Genomic DNA, 16,946 nt, shown 5'->3' with positions numbered 1-16,946 from the left:
GATCATCTGAGACCAGCCAGCCGGACAGCTGATGAAACTGTGGGATCATCTGAGACCAGCCACCTGGACAGCTGATGAAACTGGTTTCATCTGGGACCAGCCACCTGGACAGCTGATGAAACTCTGGGATCATCTGAGACCAGCCACCAGGACAGCTGATGAAACTGTGGGATCATCTGAGACCAGCCACCTGGACAGCTGATGAAACTGTGGGATCATCTGAGACCAGCCAGCTGGACAGCTGATGAAACTGTGGGATCATCTGAGACCAGCCACCTGGACAGCTGATGAAACTGGGGGTTTGCACAACTGAAGAATTTCTACAAAAACTGTCAGAAACCGTCTCAGAGAAACTCATCTGTGTGTTTGTCGTCCTCACCAGGGTCTTGATCTGACTGCAGTTCGGTGTTGTAACCAACTTCAGTGATCCCACCTATTTTAAAGGTATCTGTGACCAACAGATGAGTATCTGTATTCCCAGTCATGTGAAATCCATAGATTAGGGCCTAATGAATTCATTTCATTTGACTGACTTCCTCATGTGAACTGTAATTGAACTATATGAAATTGTTGCATGTTGCATTTATATTTTTGTTCAGTGTAGAAATAATTATGCTCAAAGTGGGGAATTCCCTTTTTATACATTTTTCTCTCTATGCGTATTCTGACCTTGAATTTAAGCATGAGAATAGCATGCTATTCACCCGCTATTTGTTTGGGATGGTCGATCAAAGAAATTAAAGGTGAGTTTGATGTGTTTCTACAGATACGCCATATTCTAACCTTGATTTAATGTAATTCCCTCATAATTCCACCATGGGATGAAAACCTGTCGGTTCCAAGTGGAACAACATCCAGCCTGCTTTCCTTTCCCTGACAGAAAAAACACCATTCTCCATGCACTGTAATTTACAACTTGATAAGGCAGGGTAGCCTAGTGGTTAGAGTGTTAGAGTGTTGGACTTGTAACCGAAAGGTTGCAAGTTCAAATCCCCAAGCTGACAAGGTACAAATCTGTCGTTCTGCCCCTAAACAAGGCAGTTAACCCACTCTACCTAAGCCGTCATTGAAAATAAGAATTTGTTCTTAACTGACTTGCCTAGTTAAATAAAGGTTAAAAGAAAATAAAAATAATGAGTTAACCGTTTGGAAAAGGGGATTGTAAATTACAATTGTTTCAGATCAATTTTACCTTAAAATCGCTGGAGACAAATGTGAAACCAGTCACATCGCAGCAAACGGAATGAACATATCACCTTTTCCACAGTGAAGGTTATGAAATGCCTTCATAACTGTCAGGGATGAAATGTGGAGACCCAAGCTAAAGGCTTCTCTAGTCATGATAACAGTACATAACCAAACCTACTGAGTTGATTTATGATTTCTAGAATGTTTTATTATACGCCTGGACTTTTAAAATTTGTATGGTGTTAATATTAGCCACTTCGGTAGACACCGTCAGTTATTCCCACATACCGTTCAAAAGATTGGTGTCACTTAGAAATGTCCTTGTTTTCCATAAAAACATACATGAAATGAGTTGCAAAATTAATAGGAAATATAGTCAAGATGTTGACAAGGTTATAAATAATGACCTTTTATTGAAATAATAATTGTGTCCTTCAAACTTTGAAATCCTCCATTTACAGCAATTACAGCCTTGCAGACCTTTGGCATTCTAGTTGTCAATTTGTTGAGGTAATCTGAAGAGATTTCACCCCATGCTTCCTGAAGCACCTCCCACAAGTTGGATTGGCTTGATGGGCACTTACGTACCATACGGTCAAACTGCTCCCACAACAGCTCAGTAGGGTTGAGATCCGGTGACTGTGCTGGCCACTCCATTATAGACAGAATACCAGCTGACTGCTTCTTCCCTAAATAGTTCTTGCATAGTTTGGAGCTGTGCTTTGGGTCATTGTCCTGTTGTAGGAGGAAATTGGCTCCAATTAAGCACCGTCCACAGGGTATGGCATGGCGTTGCAAAATGGAGTGATAGCCTTCCTTCTTCAAGATCCCTTTTACCCTGTACAAATCTCCCACTTTACCACCACCAAAGCACCCCCAGACCATAACATTGCGTCAAGCACTCCTCCAGCATCTTTTAATTTCTTCTGCGTCTCACGAATGTTCTTCTTTGTGATCCGAACACCTCAAACTTAGATTTGTCTGTCCATAACACTTTTTGTCCAATATTCCTCTGTCCAGTCCTATGTTCTTTTGCCCATCTTAATCTTTTATTTTTATTGACCAGTCTGAGATATGGCTTTTTCTTTTGCAACTCTGCCTAGAAGGCCAGCATCCCGGAGTCACCTCTTCACTGTTGATGTTGAGACTGGTGTTTTGCGGGTACTATTTTAATGAAGCTGCCAGTTGAGGACTTGTGAGGCGTCTGTTTCTCAAACTAGACACTCTAATGTACTTGTCCTCTTGCTCAGTTGTGCACCGGGGCCTCCCACTCCTCTTTCTATTCTGGTTAGAGCCAGTTTGTGTTGTTCTGTGAAGGGAGTAGTACACAGCGTGGTACGAGATCTTCAGTTTCTTGGCAATTTCTCACATGGAATAGCCTTCATTTCTCAGAACAAAAATAGACTGACGAGTTTCAGAAGAAAGTCCTTTGTTTCTGGCCATTTTGAGCCTGTAATCGAACCCACAAATGCTGATGCTCCAGATACTTAACTAGTCTAAAGAAGGCCAGTTTTATTGCTTCTTTAATCAGGACAACAGTTTTCAGCTGTGCTAACATAATTGCAAAAGGGTTTTCTAATGATCAATTAGCCTTTTAAAATGATCAACTTGGATTAGCTAACACAACGTGCCATTGGAACACAGGAGTGATGGTTGCTGATAATAGGCCTCTGTACGCCTATGTAGATATTCCATTAAAAATCAGCCTTTTCCAGCTACAATAGTCATTTACAACATTAACAATGTCTACACTGTATTTCTGATCAATTTGATGTTATTTTAAATGGACCAAAAATGTGTTTTTCTTTCAAAAACAAGGACATTTCTAAGTGACCGTAAACTTTTGAACGGTAGTGTACGTTTAGAACTGTCACTTCAGTGTTAGTTTCCTTACATGTTGCATCATTACATTGTTAGTTGACCTTTCATCCCTCTGTCATGTTGGTTGTTCCTGAGGGATGCTAGCAATAGTGGATCATATTAAGCTCATGTATTACAAGTTGTGGCATAATTTGGGACCTGTAGCCTATTTGAATCAAGGGCGATTTTTTTAAAAACATTTTAAAATGCATTGCCTGCAATCATTTATTTTTTATTTAAAGAAATTATTGGGGGGGAGGGGGGAATTGACCCGTTCTGAATGTTGAGGGGGACATGTCCCCATCCCCCGTGGTAATTTATCCTATGATGTGAATCATTATGGAAAGCAGACCACACATAGCAGTTTATACCTGGAGCCTGGTGCACAGTTCCAGACGACTGGACCGTTGTCATCCCAGTTCCACGACTAGTGATGATTATTAGGATAGTTTTATAGGACTACTGGTCAACCCCTAATGTACACTTTTCTCCCCTTCCAATACTTCATGGATTGGACAACTGAATATGACAACTTTCAGGATGAATCAAACCACTGTAGTTTTGATTCACCAATATATTTAGTGTGTAAAGGCTCTCCAAACCGGTTTTTACTTTCCTAACCCTAAATAATATACAAGATCAGAGCATTTTAAAATCTACTAATTGGTGCTGAAAAGGAAACAAATGTATGTATTTCCATGGCTTTCTGTCATTGACCCCTAATATTCTGAACCGTCTCTCCATATATTCCACTGAGTCTGTCGAGAACCTTCTAATTAAAGATACACCACATTTAAAGGGACGGCTTTAGGTAAATGTAAACCCTATCGGTAACAATATAAACTCATCTCCAAAGCAGCATCAATACCTTAGTAATACAGTGGTAGTAAGTTATGTAACCTGTTCTCAGGTCAGATCATTGTAATGTAGAAATGTTACTCTACATATAAAAGTGTAGCAGGAATCTGTAGTTTTATGTAGCAGGGATCTGTAGTTTTATGTAGCAGGGATCTGTAGTTTTATGTAGCAGGAATCTGTGGCAGACCAAACTCATCCACCAGAACACCATCCTGGAAAAACAAGAAAATACTTGTTAAAAAAACCCTAGAGTCAATAACAATAACATATCAGTCAGTTTAAGCTAGAGAGGTGTTTGTCAGACCAGGAGACATCCCATCTGAGGTGAAAGAGCTAGAGAGGTGTTTGTCAGACTGTGAGACATCCCGAAAATCGCTCCTCACAAAATCGTCTGTAGCGTACGAACGGTTTCTATGGAAAGGTGGGACTCACACGAACATGTTGGTTGTTTTGCTCTAGGACACCCACAAGTCCCATAAGACTAGTATGAAGGTAGCTGGGTACCAGTTAAAAAAATGAATTGAAGTACAGCGCATTTGGAAAGTATTCAGACCCCTTCACTTTTTCCACATTTTGTTATGTTACATCCTTATTCTAAAATTGATTAAATAAAACATTTTCCTCAATCTACACACAACACCCCATAATGACAAAGCGAATGCAGGCTTTCAAAAACAGAAATACCTTATTTACATAAGTATTCAGACCCTTTGCTATGAGACTTGAAATTGAGCTCAGGTCCATCCTGTTTCCATTGATCATCCGTGAGATGTTTCTACAACTGATTGGAATCCACCTGTGATAAATTCAATTGATTGGACATGTTTTGGAAAGACCCACACACCTGTCTATATAAGGTCCCACAGTTGACAGTGCATGTCGGAACAAAAACCAAGCATGAGGCCAAAGGAATTGTCTGTAGAGCGCCGAGACAGGATTGTGTCGAGGCACAGATCTGGGGAAGGGTACCAACAAACGTCTGCAGCATTGAAGGTCCCCAAGAACACAGTGGCCTCCATCATTCTTAAATGGAAGAAGTGTAGAACCACCAAGACTCTTCCTAGAGCTGGCTGCCCGGCCAAACCGAGCAATCGGGGAGAAGGGCCTTGGTCAGGAGGTGACCAAGAACCTGATGGCCACTCTGACAGAGCTCCAGAGTTCCTCTCAATCAGGCCTTTACGGTAGAGTGGCCAGACAGAAGCCACTCCTCAGTAAAAAGTTTGCCAAAAGGCACCTAAAGGACTCTCAGACCATGAGAAACAAGATTCTCTGGTCTGATGAAACCAAGATTGAACTCTTTAGCCTGAATGCCAAGCGTCTGGAGGAAACCTGGCACCATCCCTACGGTGAAGCATGGTGGTGGCAGCATCATGCTGTGGGGATGTTTTTCAGTGGCAGGGACTGGGAGTCAGGAACGAGGAAAGATGAACGGAGCAAAGTACAGAGAGATCGTTGATGAAAATCTGCTCCAGAGTGCTCAGGACCTCAGACTGGGGCCAAGGGTCACCTTCCAACAGGACAATGACCTGCCAGAACAAGGACTTTAACCAGATCGAACATCTCTGGAGAGACCTGAGAATATCTGTGCAGCGACACTCCCCATCCAACCTGACAGAGCTTGAAAGGATCTGCAGAGAAGAATGGGAGAAACTCCCCAAATACAGGTGTGCCAAGCTTGTAGCGTCATACCCAAGAACACTTGAGGCTGTAATAGCTGCCAAAGGTGCTTCAGCAAAGAACTGAGAAAAGGGTGTTATTTTTAATACATTTGCTAAAATGTCTAAAACCAATTTTGCTTTGTCATTACGAGATAATGTTGATTCCATTTTAAAACAAGGCTGTAACGTAACAAAATGTGGAAAAAGTCAAGGGGTCTGAATACTTTCCAAATGCACTGTATAAGTACACTACATGACCAAAAGTACGTGGACACCTGCTGATTGAAAATCTCATTCCAAAATGATGGGCATTAATATGGAGTTGGTCTTCTGGGAAGGCTTTCCACTAGATGTTGGAACATTGCTGCTATAACAGCTTCCACTCTTCTGGGAAGGCTTTCCACTAGATGTTGGAACATTGCTGCTATAACAGCCTCCTCTCTTCTGGGAAGGCTTTCCACTAGATGTTGGAACATTGCTGCTATAACAGCCTCCACTCTTCTGGGAAGGCTTTCCACTAGATGTTGGAACATTGCTGCGGGGACTTGCTTCCATTCAGCCACAAGAGCATTAGTGAGATCGAGCGCTGATGTTGGGCGATTGGGCCTGGCTCACAGTCTGTATTCCAATTCATTCCAAAGGTGTTCGATGGGTTGAGGTCAGGGCTCTGTGCAGGCTAGGGCTGTGTCTTAACTTGTTGGTTTTACTGTCGTTGGGTACGCCCTCTGGGATGGAGGGGGCAGAGGAAGCCTCATCCAGGTAGGAACTGTCATCATCCAGTAACAACTCATCCCCTAGGGCATCCAGCTCTGACAAAACACAACAACATCATCCCCTAGGGCATCCAGCTCTGACAACACACAACAACATCATCCCCTAGGGCATCCAGCTCTACCTGCTGTTAGACCCACACCCCTACCTGCTGTTAGACCCACACCCCTACCTGCTGTTAGACCCACACCCCTACCTGCTGTAAGACCCACACCCCTACCTGCTGTTAGACCCACACCCCTACCTGCTGTTAGACCCACACCCCTACCTGCTGTTAGACCCACACCTCTACCTGCTGTTAGACCCACACCTCTACCTGCTGTTAGACCCACACCCCTACCTGCTGTTAGACCCACACCCCTACCTGCTGTTAGACCCACACCCCTACATGCTGTTAGACCCACAACCCTACCTGCTGTTAGACCCACACCCCTACCTGCTGTTAGACCCACACCCCTACCCGCTGTTAGACCCACATCCCTACCCGCTGTTAGACCCACATCCCTACCCGCTGTTAGACCCACATCCCTACCCGCTGTTAGACCCACACCTCTACCCGCTGTTAGACCCACCCCCCTACCCGCTGTTAGACCCAAATCCCTACCTGCTGTTAGACCCACACCCCTACCTGCTGTTAGACCCACACCCCTACCTGCTGTTAGACCCACAACCCTACCTGCTGTTAGACCCACACCCCTACCTGCTGTTAGACCCACACCCCTACCCGCTGTTAGACCCACATCCCTACCCGCTGTTAGACCCACATCCCTACCCGCTGTTAGACCCACATCCCTACCCGCTGTTAGACCCACACCTCTACCCGCTGTTAGACCCACCCCCCTACCCGCTGTTAGACCCAAATCCCTACCCGCTGTTAGACCCACATCCCTACCCGCTGTTAGACCCCCATCCCTACCTGCTGTTAGACCCACACCCCGACCTGCTGTTAGACCCACACCCCGACCTGCTGTTAGACCCACACCCCTACCTGCTGTTAGACCCACACCCCTACCAGCTGTTAGACCCACACCTCTACCAGCTGTTAGACCCACACCCCTACCGCTGTTAGACCCACACCCCTACCCGCTGTTAGACCCACACCCCTACCCGCTGTTAGACCCACATCCCTACCCACTGTTAGACCCACATCCCTACCCGCTGTTAGACCCACATCCCTACCCGCTGTTAGACCCACACCTCTACCCGCTGTTAGACCCACCCCCCTACCCGCTGTTAGACCCAAATCCCTACCCGCTGTTAGACCCACATCCCTACCCGCTGTTAGACCCCCATCCCTACCTGCTGTTAGACCCACACCCCGACCTGCTGTTAGACCCACACCCCGACCTGCTGTTAGACCCACACCCCTACCTGCTGTTAGACCCACACCCCTACCAGCTGTTAGACCCACACCTCTACCAGCTGTTAGACCCACACCCCTACCCCTGTTAGACCCACACCCCTACCCACTGTTAGACCCACACCCCTACCCGCTGTTAGACCCACATCCCTACCCACTGTTAGACCCACACCCCAACCCGCTGTTAGACCCACACCCCTACCCGCTGTTAGACCCACACCCCTACCCGCTGTTAGACCCACACCCCTACCTGCTGTTAGACCCACACCCCTACCCGCTGTTAGACCCACACCCCTACCCGCTGTTAGACCCACACCCCTACCCGCTGTTAGACCCACACCCCTACCCGCTGTTAGACCCACACCCCTACCCGCTGTTAGACCCACACCTCTACCTGCTGTTAGACCCACACCCCTACCTGCTGTTAGACCCACACCCCTACCTGCTGTTAGACCCACATCCCTACCTGCTGTTAGACCCACAACTCTACCTGCTGTTAGACACACACCCCTACCCGCTGTTAGACCCACACCCCTACCCGCTGTTAGACCCACACCCCTACCGCTGTTAGACCCACACCTCTACCTGCTGTTAGACCCACACTCCTACCTGCTGTTAGACCCACACCCCTACCTGCTGTTAGACCCACATCCCTACCTGCTGTTAGACCCACAACTCTACCTGCTGTTAGACCCACACCCCTACCTGCTGTTAGACCCACACCCCTACCTGCTGTTAGACCCACACCCCTACCCGCTGTTAGACCCACACACTCTACCTGCTGTTAGACCCACACCCCTACCTGCTGTTAGACCCACACCCCTACCTGCTGTTAGACCCACACCCCCTACCTGCTGTTAGACCCACACCCCTACCTGCTGTTAGACCCACACCCCTACCTGCTGTTAGACCCACACCCCTACCTGCTGTTAGACCCACACCCCTACCGCTGTTAGACCCACACCCCTACCCGCTGTTAGACCCACACCTCTACCTGCTGTTAGACCCACACCCCTACCTGCTGTTAGACCCACACCCCTACCTGCTGTTAGACCCACACCCCTACCTGCTGTTAGACCCACACCCCTACCTGCTGTTAGACCCACATCCCTACCTGCGTCCAGGTCGTCCTCGTCTATCTCAGGAGTTCCATAGCTGCGACTCAGAGACTCCTGAACCTCCTTGGCATCCTCCATCATATCCTCCAGCTGATCCTGTAGGTCCTACACCACATCATACATGATGAAGAAGCTCCACAGCGTATACTGTGAGAGAACTGATATAAACACATGAAATGAGTTACTTCTATCTGATCGGTCTTCACGTCCTTGTAAGCCCTCTTCATCTCTTTAGCGCCAATCTTCATAGCCTCCACCTGGGAACCAACAATACAAAGGACAAGTAGTCAACGACTAATCCTTTATATCTAATCAAACCCATTCCCTCTGCTTTGCATGCATGTTTCAGTTCTCTTCCGTGGGACAGAAGAGAACTGAACAGAGACAGATCGTGTAATCCTTATTGTAGTCTGAGGCCCTGTCTATACACGACAGTTAAAGCAGTTTTTGTATTCTGATCATAGAGTTCTGATCATGGAATTACAAACGTGTCATGCATCTACACCTACATTTAAATGTGTCCACCGTGTCCACAGTGTGTCCGGATTCCCTTCTCCCGCGCTATATTCAAATGTATGCATTCTGCAAGCGATGGAACAGGCTAAATATGATAACACAACAACAACTTCATGGCAGTAGCCAACTACTGTAGCTAACTAGCCAGCTAACCTCTGTAGTTAGCCAGCAAGCTAGCAAGCACAGCTAAAAGGATTTGCAAATGGCTTAGCATAACTGTAGCCAACCAAATATTTTCTTAGCTAGCTGGTTAACATTTAAGAGGCGAGCAAACACGTTCCTCACATGCTCGGAATGTATTTCCTCCAACGTTATAATGAAAGGTGCCTCTCGGTCCAAAACACACGTTTTCCGGAGACTTGAAGGCAGAATACTGATGACATCACCCACTGTATGCACTTACGGTAACCTGATTGTGTCCAGAATTAAGATACATTTGCATGGTGTTGTTACAGTGTAGTTACAATGTAGTTACATGGTAGTAAGTGTAGTTACATGGTAGTAAGAGTGTAGTAACAGTGTAGTTATGTGTAGTGTCAGTGTCGTTACAGTGCAGGTATAGTGTAATTACAGTGTAGTGTAGTTAGTGTCATTACAGTGTAGTGTAGTTATAGTGTAGTGTCACTATGATGTAGTTACGGTGTAGTTACAGTGTAGTGTAGTTACAGTGCAGGTATAGTGTAATTACAGTGTAGTGTAGTTAATGTCATTACATTATAGTTAGTGTCTTGATAGTGTAGTTACGGTGTAGTGTAGTTATAGCGTAGTGTCACTATGATGTAGTTAGTGTAGTTACAGTGTAGACAGTGTTGTGCAGTTATTGTGCAGTTAGTGTAGTTACACTGTAGTTTGGTTAAGGTGTAGTTATAGTGTAGTCACAGTGTAGTGTACTTATGGTGTAGTCAGTGTAGTTTTGTTATAGTGTCATTATAGTGTAATTATAGTGTAGTGTAGTTACAGTGTAGTGTAGTTATGGTGTAGTTGTAGTGTAGTGTAGTTATGGTGTAGTTAGTGTAGTGTAGTTATGGTGTAGTTACAGTGTAGTGCAGTTATGGTGTAGTTAGTGTAGTTTGGTTAGTGTAGTCATAGTGAAGTTACAGTGTAGTATAGTTATGGTGTAGTTAGTGTGTAGTGTAGTTACGGTGTAGTGTAGTTAGAGTGTAGTTCCAGAGTAGTGTAGGTATGGTGTAGTTAGTGTAGTTAGTGTTGTTACAGTGTAGTGAAGTTATGGTGTAGTTATAGTGTAGTGTTGGTGTAGTTATTGTGTGGTGTAGTTACAGGGTAGTGGAGTTATTGTGTGGTTATAGTGTAGTGTAGTTATGCTGTAGTTATAGTGTAGTTACAGTGTTGTTACAGTGTAGTGAAGTTATGGTGTAGTTATAGTGTAGTGTTGGTGTAGTTATAGTGTGGTGTAGTTGCAGGGTAGTGGAGTTATTGTGTGGTTATTGTGTAATGTAGTTACAGTGTAGTTTGGTTGTAGTGTAGTTACGGCATAATTACCAGTGTAGTTTGTGACAGGTCTTACTGTAGTTTTAGTGTCCTACTGTAGTTGTAGTGTCCTTTAGTGTCTGGATGGTGTAGTGGGGCTATACAGCAGATACAGTGTAGTTAGTGACAGGTCTTACTGTAGTTTTAGTGTCCTACTGTAGTTGTAGTGTCCTTTAGTGTCTGGATGGTGTAGTGGGGCTATACAGCAGATACAGTGTAGTTAGTGACAGGTCTTACTGTAGTTTTGGTATCCTTGAGGGACTGGATGGTGTAGTGGGGCTATACAGCAGATACAGTGTAGTTAGTGACAGGTCTTACTGTAGTTTTGGTATCCTTGAGGGACTGTATAGTGTAGTTGGCCTGTTCCATGTTGAAGGACTGCTGAGCCAGCTGGTCTCTCTGGCCCTCATACCTGGAATATAACATGGTCGTTATTCATACCTGGAATATAACATGGTCATTATTCATACCTGGAATACAACATGGTCATTATTCATACCTGGAATACAACATGGTCATTATTCATACCTGGAATACAACATGGTCATTATTCATACCTGGAATACAACATGGTCGTTATTCATACCTGGAATACAACATGGCCGTTATTCATACCTGGAATACAACATGGTCATTATTCATACCTGGAATACAACATGGTCGTTATTCATACCTGGATTATAACATGGTCATTATTCATACCTGGATTATAACATGGTCATTATTCATACCTGGATTATAACATGGTCATTATTCATACCTGGAATATAACATGGTCATTATTCATACCTGGAATACAACATGGTCATTATTCATACCTGGAATATAACATGGTCATTATTCATACCTGGAATATAACATGGTCGTTATTCATACCTGGAATATAACATATAATTATTCATACCTGGAATACAACATATCATTCATCATACCTGGAATATAACATGGTCGTTATTCATACCTGGAATATACCATGGTCGTTATTCATACCTGGAATATACCATGGTCATTATTCATACCTGCAACATAATATACACTGAGTGTACAAAACACTAGGAACCCCCTTTTGTCCTCAGCCTCCATTCATCAGAACATGGACTCTACAAGGTGTGGAAAACATTCCACAGGGATGCTGGTCCATGTTGACTCCAATGCTTTCCCACAGTTGTGTCAAGTTGGTTGGATGTCTTTTGGATGGTGGACCATTCTTGATACACACAAGAAAATGTTGAGTGTGAAAAACCCAGCAGCTTTGCAGTTCTTGACACAAACCGGTGCGCCTGGCACCTACAACCATAACCCGTTCAAAAGCACTTAAATATTTTGTCTTGCCCATTCACCCTCTGAATGGCACACATACACAATCCATGTTTCAATTGTCTCAAGGCTTAAAAACCCTTCTTTAACCCGTCTCCTCCCCTTCATCTGCACCAGGGTTCGTCAACTAGGTTTGGCCTCGGGCCAAAGTTTGTCTGAGCTAATAGTCGGCGGGCCAGAACAATATTAGCACAATTAATTGGCCTACACTACAAATGGAACAACATGTTTAACACATCTGATTAGTACATAATGCATTTAGTGACAATAACAATCATTTTGATCTGATTACACTCATAAAATAACCAATGTCTCTATTCAATTATATTGTATATTTCTCTGTGCGTTGATTGGTGGGGAAAAACAGTTCTACGTAGTCTACTGTGTGCTGATTGGTGGGGAAAACAGTTCTACGTAGCCTACTGTAGTTTCTATTTCTCTGTGCGCTGATTGGTGGGGGAAACAGTTCTACGTAGTCTACTGTGTGCTGATTGGTGGGGAAAACAGTTCTACGTAGCCTACAGTAGTTTCTATTTCTCTGTGCGCTGATTGGTGGGGAAAACAGTTCTACGTAGCCTACTGTGTGCTGATTGGTGGGGAAACAGTTCTACGTAGACTACTGTAGTTTCTATTTCTCTGTGTGCTGATTGGTGGGGGAAACAGTTCTACGTAGTCTACTGTGTGCTGATTGGTGGGGGAAACAGTTCTACGTAGCCTACTGTAGTTTCTATTTCTCTGTGCGCTAATTGGTGGGGGAAACAGTTCTACGTAGTCTACTGTAGTTTCTATTTCTCTGTGTGCTGATTGGTGGGGAAACAGTTCTACGTAGCCTACTGTACGCTGATTGGTGGGGAAAACAGTTCTACGTAGCCTACTGTAGGTTATACTACTCTTTTTAACGTCAACATTTCTTCAGAACAATTAACTTGATAGCAACAGATAATATCGCTCTCAAAAAGTATCAAAAGAAAGGTGGACAATGAAAATGGATGTTTCAGGGAAGAATGTACCGAGAGATGCGTTCATCTGACCATATTTTCCCATTGACAAACCAGTGTGTCTTATTTGAAAATAAAATGTAGCATTTTTTTTTTTTAAAGGGGTAGATCAACTTTAATATTGTTGATAGATTGTAGCTTCCATTAATGTAATTGTCTGCATCACTTCCAATCCCCCATATATATTTTTTGCAGATATACACTGCTCAAAAAAATTAAGGGAACACTTAAACAACACAATGTAACTCCAAGTCAATCACACTTCTGTGAAATCAAACTGTCCACTTAGGAAGCAACACTGATTGACAATACATTTCACATGCTGTTGTGAAAATGGAATAGACAACAGGTGGAAATTATAGGCAATTAGCAAGACACCCCCAATAAAGGAGTGGTTCTGCAGGTGGTAACCACAGACCACTTCTCAGTTCCTATACTTCCTGGCTGATGTTTTGGTCACTTTTGAATGCTGGCGGTGCTTTCACTCTAGTGGTAGCATGAGACAGAGTCTACAACCCACACAAGTGGCTCAGGTAGTGCAGCTCATCCAGGATGGCACATCAATGCGAGCTGTGGCAAGAAGGTTTGCTGTGTCTGTCAGCGTAGTGTCCAGAGCATGGAGGCGCTACCAGGAGACAGGCCAGTACATCAGGAGACGTGGAGGAGGCCGTAGGAGGGCAACAACCCAGCAGGAGGACCGCTACCTCTGCCTTTGTGCAAGGAGGAGCAGGAGGAGTACTGCCAGAGCCCTGCAAAATGACCTCCAGCAGGCCACAAATGTGCATGTGTCTGCTCAAATGGTCAGAAACAGCCTCCATGAGGGTGGTAGGAGGGCCCGACGTCCACAGGTGGGGGTTGTGCTTACAGCCCAACACCGTGCAGGACGTTTGGCATTTGCCAGAGAACACCAAGATTGGCAAATTCGCCACTGGCGCCCTGTGCTCTTCACAGATGAAAGCAGGTTCACACCGAGCACATGTGACAGACGTGACAGAGTCTGGAGACGCCGTGGAGAACGTTCTGCTGCCTGCAACATCCTCCAGCATGACCGGTTTGGCGGTGGGTCAGTCATGGTGTGGGGTGGCATTTCTTTGGGGGGCCGCACAGCCCTCCATGTGCTCGCCAGAGGTAGCCTGACTGCCATTAGGTACCGAGATGAGATCCTCAGACCCCTTGTGAGACCATATGCTGGTGCGGTTGGCCCTGGGTTCCTCCTAATGCAAGACAATGCTAGACCTCATGTGGCTGGAGTGTGTCAGCAGTTCCTTCAAGAGGAAGGCATTGATGCTATGGACTGGCCCGCCCGTTCCCCAGACCTGAATCCAATTGAGAACATCTGGGACATCATGTCTCGCTCCATCCACCAACGCCACGTTGCACCACAGACTGTCCAGGAGTTGGCGGATGCTTTAGTCCAGGTCTGGGAGGAGATCCCTCAGGAGACCATCCGCCACCTCATCAGGAGCATGCCCAGGCGTTGCAGGGAGGTCATACAGGCACGTGGAGGCCTGTATGTTTTAAGGACATTACATCAAAGTTGGATCAGCCTGTAGTGTGGTTTTCCACTTTAATTTTGAGTGTGACTCCAAATCCAGACCTCCATGGGTTGATAAATTGGATTTCCATTGATTATTTGTGTGTGATTTTGTTGTCAGCACATTCAACTATGAAAAGAAAAAACTATTTAATAAGATTATTTCTTTTATTCAGATCTAGGATGTGTTGTTTAAGCGTTCCCTTAATTTTTTTGAGCAGTGTATATATATATATATCTGCAAAAAATGTAAATACATACATATACACGTACATATTATTATTTTTTTTTAAATTAGTATATAGACTTTTTTTCTATAGTGTTATTGACTGTACGCTTGTTTATTCCATGTGTAACTCTGTGTTGTTGTCTGTGTCGCACTGCTTTGCATTATCTTGGCCAGGTCGCAGTTGTAAATGAGAACTTGTTCTCAACTGGCTGACCTGGTTAAATAAAGGACTTGTTCTCAACTGGCCTACCTGGTTAAATAAAGGACTTGTTCTCAACTGGCCGACCTGGTTTACAATAGTTTTATTTTAACTCTTGTCCTTCCTCTACCCTCAACCTCTCCATCTATTACTGATGTCCTTCCTCAACCTCTCCATCTATTACTGATGTCCTTCCTCTACCCTCAACCATCTATTACTGATGTCCTTCCTCTACCCTCAACCTCTCCATCTATTACTGATGTCCTTCCTCAATCTCTCCATCTATTACTGATGTCCTTCCTCTACCCTCAACCATCTATTACTGATGTCCTTCCTCTACCCTCAACCTCTCCCATCTATTACTGATGTCCTTCCTCTACACTCAACCTCTCCCATCTATTACTGATGTCCTTCCTCTAACATCTATTACTGATGTCCTTCCTCTACCTCTCCCATCTATTACTGATGTCCTTCCTCTACCCTCAACCTCTCCCATCTATTACTGATGCCCTTCCTCTACCCTCTACCTCTCCCATCTATTACTGATGTCCTTCCTCAACCCTCAACCATATATTACTGATGTCCTTCCTCAACCTCTCCCATCTATTACTGATGTCCTTCCTCAACCCTCAACCTCTCCCATCTATTACTGATGTCCTTCCTCTACCCTCAACCTCTCCCATATATTACTGATGTCCTTCCTCAACCTCTCCCATCTATTACTGATGTCCTTCCTCAACCCTCAAATCTATTACTGATGTCCTTCCTCTACCCACAACCTCTCCCATCTATTACTGATGTCCTTCCTCTACCCTCAACCATCTATTACTGATGTCCTTCCTCAACCTCTCCCATCTATTACTGTTGTCCTTCCTCTACCCTCAACCTCTCCATCTATTACTGATGTCCTTCCTCTACCCTCAACCATCTATTGCTGATGTCCTTCCTCTACCCTCAACATCTCCCATCTATTACTGATGTCCTTAATCTACCTTCAACCTCTCCCATCTATTACTGATGTCCTTCCTCTACCCTCAACCTCTCCCATCTATTACTGATGTCCTTCCTCTACCCTCAACCTCTCCCATCTATTACTGATGTCCTTCCTCAACCTCTCCCATCTATTACTGTTGTCCTTCCTCTACCCTCAACCTCTCCATCTATTACTGATGTCCTTCCTCTACCCTCAACCATCTATTGCTGATGTCCTTCCTCTACCCTCAACATCTCCCATCTATTACTGATGTCCTTCCTCTACCTTCAACCTCTCCCATCTATTACTGATGTCCTTCCTCTACCCTCAACCTCTCCCATCTATTACTGATGTTCTTCCTCAATCCTCAACCTCTCCCATCTATTACTGATGTTCTTCCTCAATCCTCAACCTCTCCCATCTATTACTGATGTCCTTCCTCTACCCTCAACCTCTCCCATCGATTACTGATGTCCTTCCTCTACCCTCAACCTCTCCAATCTATTACTGATGTCCTTCCTCAACCCTCAACCATCTATTACTGATGTCCTTCCTCCACCCTCAACCTCTCCCATCTATTACTGATGTCCTTCCTCTACCTCTCCCATCTATTACTGATGTCCTTCCTCTACCCTCAACCTCTCCCATCTATTACTGATGTACTTCCTCTAACCTCAACCTCTCCCATCTATTACTGATGTCCTTCCTCAACCCGCAACCTCTCCCATCTATTACTGATGTTCTTCCTCTACCCTCAACCTCTCCCATCTATTACTGATGTCCTTCCTCAACCTCTCCCATCTATTACTGATGTCCTTCCTCAAACCTCAACCTCTCAAATCTATTACTGATGTCCTTCCTCTACCCTCTCCCATCTAT

The 16,946-nt window shown here is 44.8% G+C and overlaps 1 protein-coding gene across 1 annotated transcript; it reads right to left on the bottom strand.

Annotated features, from left to right (window-relative positions):
• Nucleotides 1–3,626: 3,626 nt before the first annotated feature.
• Nucleotides 3,627–11,243, bottom strand: LOC106591873 (charged multivesicular body protein 5-like). The gene is made up of 5 exons (XM_045693683.1): nucleotides 11,136–11,243; nucleotides 8,999–9,070; nucleotides 8,810–8,918; nucleotides 6,263–6,373; nucleotides 3,627–4,120 (listed from the first exon to the last, which is right to left on the bottom strand). The coding sequence occupies exons 1-5, from the start codon at nucleotides 11,241–11,243 to the stop codon at nucleotides 4,068–4,070; spliced, it is 453 nt and encodes a 150-aa protein (XP_045549639.1). The 3' UTR covers nucleotides 3,627–4,067.
• Nucleotides 11,244–16,946: the final 5,703 nt, after the last annotated feature.

This window comes from Salmo salar, chromosome ssa14 (assembly GCF_905237065.1).
Source record: "Salmo salar chromosome ssa14, Ssal_v3.1, whole genome shotgun sequence".
NCBI lineage: Eukaryota > Metazoa > Chordata > Actinopteri > Salmoniformes > Salmonidae > Salmo > Salmo salar.
This window is presented reverse-complemented; position numbering and strand designations above follow the sequence as displayed.